At 38.5% G+C, this 16,500-nt stretch overlaps 2 protein-coding genes across 4 annotated transcripts; both read left to right on the top strand.

Annotated features, from left to right (window-relative positions):
* Positions 1–1,818: 1,818 nt before the first annotated feature.
* Positions 1,819–7,341, top strand: LOC103972092 (uncharacterized). Its single transcript, XM_009386294.3, has 5 exons — positions 1,819–2,096; positions 6,181–6,295; positions 6,376–6,465; positions 6,807–6,905; positions 7,009–7,341. The coding sequence occupies exons 1-5, from the start codon at positions 1,837–1,839 to the stop codon at positions 7,108–7,110; spliced, it is 666 nt and encodes a 221-aa protein (XP_009384569.2). The 5' UTR covers positions 1,819–1,836; the 3' UTR covers positions 7,111–7,341.
* A 130-nt stretch (positions 7,342–7,471) lies between these two features.
* LOC135597612 (DNA repair protein RAD5B-like) lies at positions 7,472–14,992 on the top strand. Of its 3 annotated transcripts, none has more exons than XM_065090807.1 (17): positions 7,472–8,329; positions 8,441–8,566; positions 8,702–8,755; positions 8,977–9,129; positions 9,300–9,451; positions 9,543–9,627; positions 10,677–10,886; positions 11,097–11,240; positions 11,343–11,498; positions 11,955–12,022; positions 12,851–12,973; positions 13,082–13,181; positions 13,383–13,495; positions 13,612–14,167; positions 14,248–14,319; positions 14,395–14,493; positions 14,590–14,992. In XM_065090807.1, exons 1-17 carry the CDS (start codon positions 7,775–7,777, stop codon positions 14,710–14,712), a joined length of 2,889 nt encoding a protein of 962 aa, XP_064946879.1. In that variant the 5' UTR covers positions 7,472–7,774; the 3' UTR covers positions 14,713–14,992. The 3 variants fall into 3 exon arrangements, with proteins under 3 accessions (XP_064946879.1, XP_064946881.1, XP_064946882.1); XM_065090809.1 differs by having other exon boundaries at positions 8,054–8,324; XM_065090810.1 differs by having other exon boundaries at positions 8,191–8,329; positions 8,445–8,566.
* Positions 14,993–16,500: the final 1,508 nt, after the last annotated feature.

The raw sequence follows: 16,500 nt of genomic DNA, 5'->3' as shown, positions 1-16,500 counted from the left end.
TGATTGCCTTAACAGAAGTAAACTGGCATTCTAACAATTGCTAGAATCAAAACCATCTACCGATCATGCAGTGAAGACCTGTTCCTCTTATATCCCCATTCTAGAACAGATACTTGCAGTAGTCTAGCAATCCTTCAAGATAAATACTTGCACATACTTCACTGGACCAAAGCAAATATTCTCTTTTGGACTTGATCTTCCAACTGAAAGCAATAGGAAGAGTAGCCCTCATCATCAACCAAGCTTTTTCTCAGGATAATTCAGGTTCAGTGCATCCACCCACTCCCTGTGGCATGCAAAAATACTCCCGAGTGTGATCTATAAGGAGTCACCCTCCATAGTATAAGACAACTTGGTGTTATTAAACGATTTTTGCAGAAAAGCCACCGAGTGGGAGTTGGGCAAGAACGTGAGAAATATGACAGAGGAAGAGGAAATGGATGAAGGAAACGTGCACTTCTACAGTGGCCATTGATCTACTTGGGTGCTTTGGTTGCATGTCCACCTCCTCAGGGGAGGTGCATGAATCTGAGAGACTTTTTCTTTGAACTTGTTTGTGGTTTGGAGTCTAGCAGGGTGAAGTGGAAGAAGCTGGATGAGAAGAGGTTGCTGCTCTGCACAACCAGGTTCATGTGTGAAAGAGGTTGTTTATGATCAGTGAAGAATGAAGCTTTGGTGGGCAACCTCTGTGACTTCCAAAGGAGTGTTAGATGCAACTCCCTTTCATGGGCATTGTTCAGATAGTGTGAAGCCACCTTTCAGACTAATTGGCTTCCATCCTCTTGTTGAGTAGAAGATCTGCTCCCTCTTGAGTTCTCTTCAGGATCATGAAATAAAATTAGATGTACTGATGGACTGAATCAGAGCTGGACTTGGGCTCTTAGTGGACTGAATAAGAGATGGAGAGAATGAACATGACCCTTAGGTCTTTGTTTAACAGTGCAAACATAAGATTTCATTATTCACAATACCCTTTTGTACTATAGTATTTATAGGATAAATGTAAAACTTTGTTAGAAATGATAAAGGAAGTTATACTTAGAGCTCGCGATGTTCTGTCGGTCACCTATGACTTTACTCAAACGTGGGTGGATGGAGCTCCCATGAAAGACTTATGTTTGGTGGTCATTCAGAAATAAATGGACCATATTATATTGTGATCCAACTTCATATATTTTATGTGTTTGGTATGATATCCAAAGCTTTGATTATATGTTTTTAATGTATACTTTGGATAAGAACGAAATGAATGCAATGTCAAAATACGATATGTTTGAAATTTTGTTTCATATTTATTCTTTGATATGTTTCAAAATACTTCTTATGCTTTTGATATATTCGATAAATTATATTTAATTATATAGAATTGAAAAATTAAATAGAGTCACAAAACTAATTTATTTTGTGCGGGAGCCGATTTCAAAAGGATATTTCTCATAGCTCATATTGTTCATATTGACTATGGTAAGAGAGATTGTGATATCATTGCTATTGTATTAGAACTCATTACATAGATGTATAAATTTATTTATCTTATTCAAATTTAATTAATTATATATTTATTATAATAATCTAATGGTGAAATGTCATCCCATCTAAGACTGAAAATTCAAATCAATCATAACAATGACAGCAATTAAAACCATAAATAATATACCAATCTACACAATTAGCAACTGTGCTGTTGTTAAGAGATCCAAACCAAATCAATTGTTGACCAAAAGGCTTACAATTGTTGACTTTGACCCGGCCCAGATTCGATTCGCGAGAAATGCAGGCCGAACCGGAAGAGTGGCAATCTTGAAGTTTTATCGACATCATGGACCAGTTTCCCATATGGAGCAGGTCGGAGGGGGGTCGTACCTCTTCATCTCCCTCTCTCTCTACGCGGCGCGAGCTTTGAGATTAGACCAGAGGGAGGAGGAGGTTCTTTGGGTTTGGGATTTGGAGGGTTCGTCCCATCCTCTCCTGAGCCACCAAGGCACCAAGAATCGTCTGATCGGAGGCGCTTCTGTCGCGCGGAGAGGGATGGGGTTCGTGTCGTTTGCCGGAAGAGTGCTCTTCGCCTCTGTTTTCCTTCTCTCCGCTTACCAGGAGTAGTGACCTTCCCACTCTCTATCTCTCTCTTATAGTGTTCCCCTTTCTCCTTAATTGCTTGTTCCTGCTAGATCTGTTGTTATATTCGATCTACTTTTTATGAATCAAGCATTTCGTTTTCTTTCCTGTCTCCAGATTTAGGTTCTTCTTGATACGTGGACTAGGGTTTTAGATCTTCCGTTTCCCGATAATTCGGTGCCCAAAAACTGTCATTCTTTGTCCCTTGGTCGTGTGTCGCTGCTGGACCACGGGTTCAGTGTTTTTGTTGCTCTTCGATTGCTCTTCTGTTTCTTGATTATTTTGCTTGTACTGTTTTGAAACCTTAGGCGAAGTTTTGTCAATTAAGCCTTAATAGTCTGATCCGAACAAAGCTAGATGTTGAACTTGTTACTTCTTTGAAAGATATAGGTAATAGTAGAAACTGTGTTCTTGTTGGCATAACAAGAGTGTAAAATCGAGTTGATGAGTTGAGACAAATTTTAATGATTATAGTTGTCTGAGAATGTGCTGGGGAATTATCATTAGCTTCTTTTGTACCAGTTGTGCTGGAAAGAAAGAAAAAAGTAAAAAGGTACTGTTTGATTGGCATTATCTATGGTATCACCAGATACTGGTGAAAAATGAGGAGAACAGTTCCGATGGTGACACTCGTCCTATTAACTTCTTTTACTAAAAGCTTGAAGGGCATTTAGTTATAAACAGTTAAAACATCCATTAATGTTTTATGGTCTGGATTTGGTCAATTCTTTGAACAGTTTAAAGAGTTCAATTTTGTGTGTTTTATTTTGCCAAGCATGTAGCATCAATATCTTGGTTTCTATTACTTCCTGATGCATATGAAACTGTCTTCTTTATGTTGTTTTAAAATTGGCAGCCCCAGTGATGAGTCCTACAATCTTTTAAAGAATGCTAAATCAACAAAGCCTAGATATTGTTATTGCAATTTGATGTTTGTGAATAAATTCTAGACAACTTAAGCTGTTTTACTTAGTGTTGCCTTTTATACTGTCATTTAGATTAAAAATATTAACACTAGTGTCTGTGGCCCAGAATCACTATGGTGCAGCAAGCAGGGCACATTTCTTGAGCATCATGAGATGTCTCATCTCACTAATTGTAATATCTCTTCTTGGAATTTAGTTTTCTGATGCTTGCTGCTGATCATTGTTTGACATGCTTTGAACTATTTTTGGCAAATTTGACCATGATATTTCTGTCACAATTGTGCTTAAAGTGGTTCATGGTATATGTTTATATATTTAATCGTAAAAAAGCAATTTTTTGTAGAGTTTCCTTCTCTTTCATATATGTATACTCTGGTTAAACCAGAAACGGGGAACTTCCATTTGAGAGCTAAGTTCAACAAAATATATGCCTATCATGGTTATTTGTTATTTGTGTTGGTAGAACGTTTAGTGGGTTCTTCTGTTTGCTCAACTCTGATGGTACTGTTATATGTTTGAAGTCATTAATTGTACTTTATAGATCTTTATCATGTGAAGAAAGACATTATCTTGAGTAATCTTGAAGATGGTGTATCATCCTTTTGAATGAAAATAACTTCAACTTGAAAGATTGATACATCAGTAGTGGATTACGGATCGTTTAGTTTGGACATGAATTTTCTTGTAATTAGTGAACTTTTAACTTCAAGATATCTACCCGAGATGTTTGAGCTTTCTTGGGAAATGAAACTATGTAGTAAATTGTTTGTTCTTTGCTGCATAAGGTTATAATAATGAAGTTGGCTTGCTGCACTTTAGTGGGCAAAAAGGGGTAGACCATTCTAGAAGCTGATCATAATTAAAAATTTTAAATAAATACTGTTAGAAATATCTTAGGTCTACAATGGAAGGAGAGTAACTTACCCGTAGGTGAGGAATAAGAAAGCTTTAAACTTCTTTTATGTGTTTATTTGATTGAAGTTCAATCGTCACATATAATAGGATTAAATGAAACTAGCTAAAGCTTACAGACTATGCAGTGAATAGAATTACTGTAGCTTGCATAATTTCTCTCATATGTTTAAACAGCACAATAAGCAATTTTGTACCCCAGAAAGATGTCAGTAAAGGTCTGACATTTTGAATTTAAGTTTCAGTTTCCTCATCAAGAGATCAGTTTTGGTTAGAAAATCTATTTTGGTTTAAAATGTCGGTTTCTGTTGCACAATTGAGTTTGATTTAGACTGATCTAGTTTCATTTGTTTCTGCAACATAGACCAAAGCTGTTCAGTTTCTTATGCAGCTATCTAATTAGGTGCTAATATGCCTTGTTAGTAGTCTATATTGACCTTTCAGAGTTCAATTTCCAATGTAGTTGTTGATAAGTACACTTATAGTTTTTAAAAAACAGATGGAGTGGAAAACTTTTTTTGGTGACTTCCTTTCCGGTTAGACATTTGTAGGTGCCTTTGGTCTATCTAAAGTGAGGAAGTTCTTTTAGACTTGCATCATGAATTTTATTGAGTATGATGAAATTTCACCTCTGACCATGAAATACGGAAGCCCCGACTGTCCCTCTTAATCATTACTCCGATCCTGAAGGCCAACACAATAGGATCGAAATCCTATGGTGTTATCCCATGCTATTGGATCCAGAGCGTGGGCTTGCTTTGAGCACTCTAATTTCTTCAAAGCAACAGTGTCGGAAGCATGACCCGGCCAGTTTAGGTCAGGCACGCATCGCCGACAAAAGGGATGGGACGGCCGGTGTACACCGCGAGGCGGACCAGCCGGCCCATCCCAAAGTCCAACTACGAGCTTTTTAATCGTAATAACTTAAATATACGCTATTGGAGTTGGAATTACCGCGACTGTTGACACCAGACTTGCCCTCCAATGGATTTTCGTTAAGGGATTTAGATTGTGTTCATTCTAATTGCCAGACTCGAAGAGCCTGGTATTGTTATTTATTGTCACTACCTCCCCATGTCAGGATTGGATAATTTGCACGCCTGCTGCCTTACTTGGATGTGGTAGCTGTTTCTCAGACTCCTTCTCCAGAATCGAACCCTAATTCTCCGTCACCTGTCACCACCATGGTAGGCCCCTATCGTACCATCGAAAGTTGATAGGGCAGAAATTTAAATGATGTGTCGTCGGCACGAGGGCCGTGCGATCCATCGAGTTATCATGAATCATCAGAGCGGCGGGCTTTGTCTATGGGGTATCATTAAGAAATAGAAAATGTAACGCCTTCAATCTTCTTGAATTCGTCTATTTTGGGAGATAGCTTATTATTAAGCAACCTAGGACACCTAGGAGGATCCTTTGATATCTTTTCTTGACTTTTTACAAGATTTGATAGTTATAACATGCTCCTATCTAGTAGCGTTTTACTTTTTTTTTCTTTGTGTTGAATAAGATTTTGTAGTGCTCTTCCTCCTGAATTATTTTTCAATTTTCTCTGGCTTCATTTTTTAATCACAGTTTTGAATGTGGAATTAACCGTTGATGATCTATTGTAAGAAATGCACTGTTATGCTAATGCACAAGTACTGGTTGATTACAAAATAATGTCTTAAATGACAGCACATGGAGTATTAAGAGTAATGGCTATAATATCAGAGGAGTTTTAGATTGTACTGTGTTTACTAGTGATATTTGCACTGTTTTTGATTCATGAGCAAATATTGTGAAGTTCCCACGACTTCTGGTTTGCAGTAAATGCTTGTAATATACTTTCCTATGATAAAAATTCTCAGCTAGTGTCTTTTTATTATTCTTTGTTTTATTGTATGTATTTTCTCCACATCTTAATGTCTCAGAGTGTCTGGTGTGCAATTGACTTGGTGCAAGGGATATCATCTTCCATTATATTTGGTGTATGTACTGAGTTAAACCATTTGACTTTCCTGATTTCTTTATTAATGAAGGGGCAAATAAGATGAGTTTGTGTTATGTCATGCTTTTAAATGATATAGCTTCGAAATTAACTTTCCCGCTGTGGTGAGAGACATTGGTGCTCTAACATGCTTATAAATTGTCTTAAATCTCTTAAGGAATAATTTTCATCCTTGTGATCAGAAATTTAGTCAATTTATTTAAAATTCATTTAGCTGATATATTGTGATTTTGTCAGATTTAATGAATTTGGAGTTGATGGTGGACCAGCAGCAGAGGCTCTCAGGCCAAAATACAATGTCTTCATGAAACATGTCTCTTCCCATCTTGGCATTGTAGTACCACATATTGAAGTGAGAACTCTCTTTCCCTCCTCTTTCCTCCCTTCTCCCTTATAAGTCTAAATATTTTTTTTGTTTTGGTTGCTTTTCAGATGAAACATGTTGTTGCAAGCACCATATATCTGAAAGGTTTTGGTGGCATCTTGTTCATCTTCAGCAGTTCTTTTGGTGCATACCTTCTGGTATATACCTTTGTTTAATTATTCTTGTTTGTGATGCTTACTGTCTTTTTTGCTCTCGGAGTACCTTTGCAATTATAATGTGATTAAGTCAGACAAGTCTCACGTTGACTAACTTAGGTAGCCCTTTTTGCTTTCTAGAGGAACCTCGAAATAATTCACGTAAACAGCATCGACTAAATGTTCTTGAAAGTAGATGCACCTAAGTTGACACTATAAACACAGATAGTAGAACCAACAGGGCGTTTCTCGAAAATAGATGCATCCTTGTCACCTGCGTTGTTTCCTTGAAGAATACTCTGATAAGTTTGTTTAGTTTGTAATCAAGTGCCATACTTGTGCAGCTTCTGTACCTTGCTTTAATAACACCCGTTATGTACGACTTCTACAATTACGACGTAGAGAAGCCAGAATTTGTTCAGCTTTTTAGCAAATTTGCTCAGGTTAAGTGTTTTCCTTTCCACATGTCATAAACTTATGTTGTTGAAATAATCTGGAAACTTTGTCGGAGTAGACAATTAACTGCTTTGCATGTTCCTATGGCAGAACTTGGCTTTATTTGGCGCTCTACTCTTTTTCCTCGGCATAAAGAACTCAATCCTTAGGCGGCAGCCGAAGAAAAAGGCTTCCAAGTCGAAGACCAATTAAAGTCGAATACCAGGTGCAATATGGTCGTCTACGCTATAGAATTTGCTATCATGTTTATTCACCTAGCGATGGTTCAAACATTCCATTCTTTTGGGGAAAGGGCAGCCGATCACGAATTGTGTTTTTGGTCCATCATTTTGTCCTTGTGTCTTGGTTTACAAAACCATAGCAGTAGCTCCTGTGGATTGAAGTTGTAAGCCAGTCGTTCTTATGAATTTTAACTTTGTGTTACGTGTGACTGTGAATGGCTCATCGCATGATAAGCATTGCCTTGCAGGGTATCTCGGTGGAACGGGAAATGTGCCATGATTGGCCACTGTCGTTATTGCTGTTTGCCAAATAATTCAACAAGGAAGTTAATTTATTTATATATTAAGTTAATTTTTACATTAAAGAATTACTTTTACCGCTAAAATCACCCGCCAACTTTTTACCACGCTGACCAATGCCCATCTTTCGCGCCCCAGGAAGCTGATTCGAAAGCAGATATCAGCCCCTTTCTCCCGCCATCTTGCGTCGCATCAAGGAAGCCTGCGAACCCAAGAACACGCGTCCCCGATCTATTTAATCCTGCGCGCTTCGATTCCTCCCAACTGCTCCTCGCCTCTTCTTCGGCTTCCTCCTCGCCCTCGCCGGACTCGTTGATCTGCTGGTAGCGGATGTAATGACGACCTACTCACATGAGCCTCGAGACCTCGCATTTGAGATGGCGGACATCCGATACGTTGTGGGATCTGGAATCCCCGATCGCGTCATCCTCCGAGCCCTGACTCTTGCCGGATGGAACACAAACCGCGCCATCAACATTCTCTTCGACACCCCCATGCTGCTGGCTGCCGACGATCCATTGCCTTTCGAATCCTGTGATGATGGCTTCCCCGGCGCCGCAAGAGCCCATTTCACCCCATACCTCAATCCGCGCCCGATTTCAGCTTTAAGACCTGATATCGCCTATCGGAGGCTTCAATCGTTCTCTGCTCCGGAGACAGCAGAGCTTGAAGAGCTTCCTGTGGATCCTGTTTGGTTTCTTGTGGCGAAGACTTGTGTCGCCGGCCTGTCAACGTGCAGAGGGAAGAAGCAGCTTGATGCCGACGAGATTGTACACTTCTCCTTTCCATCCTTCGAGAAGATCAATACGATTGGTAGGCGATGGCTGGGCTCAAAGACGGAAGCGGCAGTGTCTCAGATCGTGCGCTTCTCAACCAAGCGTGGTGGTGAGGTTCGTTGACTCATTGCTCTCACACCTTTCATGTTTCCCTTCCAATTATTGAACTCCAGCAATGATTTCATGGATGTTTACCTTGGTACTAAATCATCCCATGTCTGTCAGATAGGGAGGTTTAAACCAGAGTGGAGTAAATGCCTCATTCCACTTGTGGGGTCGTCCAAAGTGATGATTCGTGGGCGATGCGTATTCTCAACCGTGCAACTTAGCTTAATGCAAGAGATTAAAAGGGTTTCTAACATACCTTTGCTTCTCAGTTTTCCTTTAAGAAGTTTGATTAACTTCTTTATTATTGTTATTTTTTTTTTCAGCTTTACATTGTTTGCTAGATTACAACTGACAGTCTGAATTGCTCTTAATGAATAGGCTGACTTTACTCCTGAAGAACTTAAGAAGCGAAAGAGATCTCTAAACCTAGAAGTAAACATTTAACCCTGGTAGCATTTTCTTTGTGCGGTTTCATTCATGAGCATGAATTTTTCTTTGTTACTGCATTATTTTTGAAATGGTCTATGTTAAAACATATGTGAACCTCCTTTTATCTGGCTGATGCTGTTGCATATTTCAATATCGTGCAAGAATGTTTCATGTCATGTATTAATCATGGTATAACTCATGAATTCTATTTTAACATGTGTTAGGGTGCTGATGAAGATGAATCTATGCAAATAGCAGGCCTCAAAAAGCAACAGAGAAGGGGCCAAACTTATCCTGAACGAAGCAAGGGTGAGCAAGCAATCTCGGAATCATCTCTGAATAAACTTGTTGGGGCTGCTGAGATTTATGATTTAGAGGTATTTTCTTCAACATAAAAGAAAAATTCGGAGGTCATTTCTGAAGAAGTAGCATTTGGATTCCTCATGCTTAAGCACATTCAGCATCTTATTATAACAAGACAATTGCCCTTAATTTAAGTAATCACGTGGAAATATGAATTTGCCATTTCTTTGACAAAATTCTACAGGAAGCAGAGCCCCCATGTACCCTTGTTTCTGATCTACATCCGTACCAGAAACAAGCTCTTTACTGGATGTCTGAATTGGAGAAAGGAATTGATGTTGAGCAAGCATCCAAAACTCTTCATCCATGTTGGTCCGCATACAACATTCTTGACAAGTATGTAAAGTTATGAATTCTTATGTTGGACCAATGCCAGATCTATTGCCATTGTTAATGCTAATTCATTATTACTGCATGATTTTGGCAGAAGAGTATCTGCGGTGTACGTAAATGTCTTCACAGGCGAAGCTACGACTCAATTTCCAAGTGCTATGCAGATGGCAAGAGGCGGAGTAAGTGTGCTATCATGCTCAATGGATTTTAATTTGGGATTTGGTTTGGATGGAAGCTCATCAAAACCCTTAAACAACATATCATTTTCATTGATGAACAAAATATTATTTTATTTTGGGCTATTGCATATATGTTCAGTTGTAGAATGGAACAAACTAAGAGAAAAGCAGTATCAATCGTATCAGAGATGTGCACCATCTCAATTGTTGAAATATCCATTTTGATTAAAATCAGAATAATAGAGCCTGGATTGTTGTTGAATATAAGTTGATACTGAAGATAATTCTCTTGTGTATGTGTGATGGTTGAGATTTTGGGAATAATATGACCTGTGGAGTAACCATAGCTTATGTCATAAAAAAAGGCAGATTAAAAGATGGTATTTGATATCCTACATAGAAGCTAGCAATTTTCTACTTGAAAGATTGCTGACTCAATTGCATCTTTGAAAAATACCAAGCATACTTAATGATCCAGTATTATTATATGTAATAAATGAGGCAGTTTGTATTTCAGTAAGGAGAACCCAGTTTTTATAGGCAAATCCCAATAATGAATATATGGAAAAGTTTATGGTGGAACTTCTACACAGTTATTACTGATTGAGCATTTCTATCACTGTTTATTTGTATGAAGTTTTCTTTAGAACATTCTGATCAGGAAGAGTCTCCTAGTTTGGTGAAAGATCAAAACAATGTTACTTTGGACTGTCTGTCACCCTGTTGTTCCTATTTGAACTACATGACTAGTAGCAAAAATGGAGTCAACAAAATTGTAGGTAATTCAACATATCTGGCCCATTGAACATACTCTTTGGTTTAGATGGTCGTCATATCAAATGACTTTCTTGAATTGGTCCAGGATTAATCTGTCCTAATGTATTGGTCTCTGAATGCAGGAACTGCTTTTGTTGTCAATGTTTTATTTCTTTTCCAAAATTGGCCCACTTTAACATTCTAGGTTGCTCTTGGAATATGTACAAATATTGATGGTAGCAGTTGCTTTCTGGTGAAAAATGCATAGTTAACTAATGATGAAGTCCTTGTAGATCTTGGCAGATGCAATGGGTCTAGGGAAGACTGTCATGACAATTGCTTTAATACTTGCAAGACCCAGTGGAGAAAGGTCAGATGACCAGGACACTTTTATGAAGTGTGGTAAAGGCTCAAAGGAAGTGCAAAAGGCCAAAAGAAAATTTTCCAAAGTAAAAGGTGGCACCCTAATTGTGTGTCCAATGGCATTGTTGGGCCAATGGAAGGTGAAAACTCATCATCATCCCTTTCTATCAATGTTTATGAAATTTTAGCCCACTCAGAAATTTCAATTATTTTTCCTGATATGTGATTATGTTTTAGGCTACAGACCACCGGTATCAGATTATATTTAAATGCACTAGATTATATGTCCCTACTTCAATATGCCTACTTGAATGGAACTAGCAACCGTTCATAAACAAAAACCACTGCAGGATGAGCTGGAAAACCATTCAAAGCCAGGGTCATTGTCTGTCTTTGTTTATTATGGTGGTGACAGAATAAATGACCTTAAAGTGATATCAGAACATGATGTGGTTTTAACAACATATGGAGTCTTGGCATCAGCTTATAAATCTGTATGTATCATCATTGTTCTTCTCTTCCAACTTTTCTTCGTACAATCTTTGTCCTTTTCTTTTATGTCAATAAATGAAAGGCCATATCCTTTGTCAAACCAGGACCCAGAAAAGATTAGCATCTTCCATGAAATAGATTGGTACAGAGTGGTGCTAGATGAAGCCCACAGCATCAAATCATCAAAGACAGTAGTTGCTCAATCAGCCTACGCATTGAATGCATACTCAAGGTGGTGCCTAACGGGTACTCCTCTTCAGGTCAGTAATTATTTCATTTTCTTGCCTAGACTTCTGCGGATTATTTTTTTAGGGTTCAGGTTTGATTGTCCAGAAGGCTTAGAGTATGTATTATCCTTTGCAACATGATCTGCCAAACTGCATCAATCAACCAAATTATAGTAGTTGTTCTTTCCATGTGTTAAATTTGGTATTAGCAGTCTTTTGAGTGTGCCTAGGTTATACCATTGCCAAAAACCTCAAAGAAAACAGTTGTGGATAATGTTATTTCAGTCATCCCACGATTCCAATGAAGGAACACTATCAAGCATCCCACATTATGGCTGTCTAACAATTTTAATTGCTGCATATAGAATTTTAACGAATTCCAATTAGAACTTCAGCATTATGCTTGCACAAAAAAAGAACTCAACTTTGAGATGGTGAATGTTGTTACGTGTGGCTTATTAACATGGTTTCATATTATTGCGACTGCAGAATAGCTTGGAAGATCTCTACAGTCTTCTTTGCTTCTTACATGTTGAACCGTGGTGCAACTGGGCATGGTATGAAAAATTACTGTTCAATACTTATTGAGAATAGTGTATGATGAACAAACTAAATTACAGAAACTGAAGATTCATCAAAGGATATACTGATAATAAAATTGCCTAAGAAATTCTAACTCTTTGAGGTTAAGGTGAACTGTTAGATGATAGTTTTGATACCCTTCTGATAATTACTTGAACAAGAACAACACTTCGATGTTAATGGTAATACCATTCAGTTTATCTTTCTTTTTAGGAAATTGAAACTGGAAAACAGTTGTTTCCAAAATTTGGAATTTAACTGAGCCTTGCCTATATGAATAAGTTGTGAAATATATAAAATATGTTGTGTTTTATTCAAAATATATAAAATGAATAAATTTGGAATTTTGAGTATTTCATATTCATACTATAAAATATGTTGTATATTATATTTTGCATCAAAATATGCCACCTTCTTGAGGATGAAGTATTTTGTGTTTTTTCTATTATATTATTCTTCAATATAATGTATTTGACTATTGGAATGCCATATATATATATATATATATATATATATATATATATATATATATATATATATATATATATATATAGGTTCAGATTATATGGGCTTTGAAGCCTGAATCTGAAATCAAGTCAGATTGTTTAATCTCTAACATTCCAAATGAACTCTTGTGAAATTCTAGACCAAATTGAGCCAATGTAGGCTTGTTTGCACAACATTTGAGTTGCTGCATTTCCTAGTACATCTATCAAGTACATTACCAGCATATATGATAACTGGTATGCTTGTTTTGTCTAAAATTTTTGGCTTGGTTTAATGCTTCATTCTTCAAATTTCAGGTGGCACAAGTTGATTCAAAGACCTTATGAGGATGGGGATGAACGAGGATTAAAATTGGTTAAGGCCATTCTAAGACCGTTAATGCTGAGGAGAACAAAGGACACAAAAGATAGGAATGGAAAGTGAGTTTTCAGCATAATTTCTTCTAGATACCATTAAAGCTAATTTTGCTGAGGGGTATGTTGTCATTAGCTTAATTAGAACTACTTGATAAATTATTTATTATTCAGGCCTATTCTTGTTCTTCCTCCTGCCAATTTCCGAACTGTAGAATGTGAACAATCTGAAGCTGAGCGTGATTTCTATGAAGCTCTATTCGAGAGATCAAAGGTTCGTCCCGTGTCTGTTTGACTTTTTGTGTGTCAAGCTTTCCTAATGTGGTTGTTAATATGTATCCTTAAGTTATTGCATTTACCAATATTGAGCAATCAATCTGATGTTTAATTGATTGCGGTGGCTCCATTTTGGCATATAAAACCCTGTTCTAGTTATTTGTGATTGATATGCTTGCAACCATGAAACCTTGAACAGGTTAGATTTGATCAATTTGTTGCACAAGGCAAAGTTCTTCACAATTATGCTTCCATTTTGGAGCTTCTGCTTCGATTAAGGCAGTGCTGCAACCATCCTTTTCTTGTAATGAGGTTAGCTTAATATTACCCTTCTTTTTATTTCCACGGCAAAAAGCAATTTAATTCGAGATGTAGCCGAACTTTGCATGTAAAGTTCTCACCAACACTTGAATTTTCTATTCTGTCAGCCGGGGAGACACCCAGGAGTATGCAGACCTCAATAAGCTTGCCCGCCGATTTCTTGTAGCTTCCCATTTGAATCCTCTCCCCACACCAGCCTACGTCGAGGAGGTCGTCGAAGGCATCCGCAGAGGCGAGGTGACCGAGTGCCCAATTTGTCTGGAGTCAGATTCCGATGACCCGGTGCTCACTCCATGCGCCCACCGGATGTGCCGGGAGTGCCTGCTCTCGAGCTGGCGAACTCCAGCAGGCGGGCCATGCCCGATCTGCCGCAGCCCCCTCAGCAAAGCTGACCTTATCACATGCCCAAGCGAGAGCCGGTTCCAGGTCGATGTGGAGAAGAACTGGAAGGAGTCCTCGAAGGTGACAAAGCTCATTAAATACCTCAAGAGAGCTCAGAGGTCAGGGGAGAAGAGCATTGTCTTCAGCCAGTGGACTGCATTCTTGGACTTGCTTGAGATACCTTTGAGGAAAGGGATTGGCTTCCTGAGGCTCGATGGCAAGCTGAGCCGGAAGAAGAGGGAGATTGTGCTGAAGGAGTTCAGTGAGAGCAGAGACAAAATGGTAAGGAAGCATCCATGCTTAGATGGGAATAATTACGCTTCAACTGTTCGATAATATGTTCTTCTGTTCAACGATCTAAGGTACTACTTATGTCACTCAAGGCTGGAGGCGTAGGCTTGAATCTGACTGCAGCATCAAATGTCTTCCTTATGGTAATCCTTGCACGCTTAAAGGTGAATTCTACTTGTGGCAAGTGTGTTCAATTTCCTTTTGTTTGTCCAAAATAGGATCCATGGTGGAATCCTGCAGTGGAAGAGCAAGCAATAATGAGAATTCACCGAATCGGGCAGAAACGGCAGGTTCGAGTGAGGAGGTTCATCGTCAAGGTATGAGCGATGAACAATCTTGCTGCCGTCTATCTGCCACTCGAAGGATGTGGGTTCACGGTGCAGTAGTGAGATTAATGACGATTGTTGCTGCAGGATTCTGTGGAAGGGAGGATGCAGCAGGTGCAGGCAAGGAAGCAGAGGATGATTGCTGGTGCCCTAACTGATGAGGAAGTCAGAAGTGCCCGGATTGAGGAGCTCAAGATGTTATTTAGATAAGAAATGCCACTATTTGCACTAACAATATCTAAGCAGCGCACAGTTTCACAAAGTAGGCAGCTAAGAAGTCCATAGCTTCTACCCTCTTTTTGATTTCCACGTTTCGAGGGGAGTTTCCATCAAGGTTTTGAGGCATTCCTTTTGTAGATTGTTGCACTCAGAATGCCATTTTTGTAAAGTCTTTCCTGCCCGTAACAAGTCTGGATGGACTATGTTGAAAGGGTGTTTATATGGATCTTGAAATGGGGATTTAAAATGTGCAGTTAAATGTGGTTTATTATGCCTAGAATGTCTTTGCATTCAGTGAGAAGTAATTCTTTAGTTTCATAGGAAAGTTGGCCTTGCATTGTTACCGAATTTAGGCTGACAAAGTACCATTACGGTTCTTGTATGCACGTAATGCATGACATCGCCTTTTGATGTTTTGTTCATGGGAGTAAAATAGGTTTAAACCTACTCTCTTATATTATTATCTATAGTAGTGGATAGGTGGAGGGTGATTGTGATATTTTCTTTTCACACCATCCTTATGTTATTATCTATGGTGATTGGTCATCAATATGTTATTTATCATTTATTTTCTCCCTCGCCTAAGGCGAGCTTTGGGGCTCATGTCAGAGGGGCTCATGATAGGGTTATCGTCAACTTGTTCCTCTATAGCATGAATGAGATATCTATAGGCGCAAGTTGATTTTCTTTTACTCTTATGCTTCGGACATATTTCACCCTACGCTTTCATCGTAGTGGGTTTATTTTGGTGTATGTTAGGTTTCCCAACTCACATAATTTGGGCACATTTAACCTTGCTATGTTACTATAGTAGATTTATTTTGGCACGGGATGGGTTTCTCAATTCACACGTCTCGAGCACATTCGGACCTGCTTTGCTGTAGCGGATTTATCTTGTTACAGGTTGGATTTTTTAACTCATGACTCGAGCACATTTGGCTCGGCTCCATCGCAGTAGATTTATCTTATTGTGGGTCGAGTTTTTAGAATCACATGCCTTGGGCATATTTGGCCCTACGCCTTTGTCGTAATGAATTTATTTTAGTGTGAGTCAAGTTTTTTTAACTCATGCGTCTCGAGCATATTTAGCCGGTTGTAATAGTTTTATCTTGGCTTAAGTTAGGTTTTTCGACACACATCTTGGGCACATTCGATCCTACTATGTCGAAGTAGATTTATCTTGGTGCGGGTCTTATTTCCTAATTCACACGCCTCGAGTACATTTGGCTCTACACTTTCGTCATGGCAGACTTTGAGGTTTCTCTTTACCGTAGTAGATTTTGGATCTTTCATCATGGTAGATTTTTAAGTTCTTCCTCAACTATGGTAGATTTTGAAGTTCTTTCCTTTATGGTAGATTTTGAAATGTTTCATCTACTATGACAGATTTCGGAGTCCTTAAACCATCATGGCAAATTTTGGGTCCTCTTTCCATCATGGCGGATTTCGAAGACATTCCTCCAACATGATAGATTTTAAATTCTTTTGTTATCGATGTCTTTTGGGAATTGCCTCTGAAAGGACATTAGTCTTGATTATAGAATGAGAGAGAGTGATTGATCCATGTAATAAGAAACGTATTACAACAAGAGACATAAGACAAAATATGCTCGAGGCATATGAGTAAAAAAGACTCAAGCTGTGTAATAAGAAATCTGTCATGGAGGGGAAGCACAAAATAAAATATGTTTGAGGCGCATGAGTCAAGAAAACCCGATTGATGTAAGAAAAAACCCATCATAGTGGGACGCACAAGACAAAATATGTCTGAGGCATGTG

The sequence above is a fragment of the Musa acuminata genome, chromosome BXJ1-11 (genome assembly GCF_036884655.1).
Source record: "Musa acuminata AAA Group cultivar baxijiao chromosome BXJ1-11, Cavendish_Baxijiao_AAA, whole genome shotgun sequence".
In the NCBI taxonomy this organism is placed as follows: domain Eukaryota; kingdom Viridiplantae; phylum Streptophyta; class Magnoliopsida; order Zingiberales; family Musaceae; genus Musa; species Musa acuminata.
Note: the sequence above shows the minus strand (reverse complement) of the source record. Positions and strands in the feature narration are given on the sequence as shown.

Excerpts from the sequence above, each read along its gene's own strand:
- LOC103972092 (XM_009386294.3), top strand. The coding sequence starts at position 1,837 with ATGGAGCAGGTCGGAGGGGGGTCGTACCTCTTCATCTCCCTCTCTCTC. Across the intron at positions 6,296-6,375 it reads TTGTAGTACCACATATTGAA|ATGAAACATGTTGTTGCAAG; the intron begins GTGAGAACTCTC and ends GTTGCTTTTCAG. Across the intron at positions 6,466-6,806 it reads CTTTTGGTGCATACCTTCTG|CTTCTGTACCTTGCTTTAAT; the intron begins GTATATACCTTT and ends ATACTTGTGCAG.
- LOC135597612 (XM_065090807.1), top strand. The coding sequence starts at position 7,775 with ATGACGACCTACTCACATGAGCCTCGAGACCTCGCATTTGAGATGGCG. Across the intron at positions 9,130-9,299 it reads CTGAGATTTATGATTTAGAG|GAAGCAGAGCCCCCATGTAC; the intron begins GTATTTTCTTCA and ends AAAATTCTACAG. Across the intron at positions 13,496-13,611 it reads CATCCTTTTCTTGTAATGAG|CCGGGGAGACACCCAGGAGT; the intron begins GTTAGCTTAATA and ends CTATTCTGTCAG.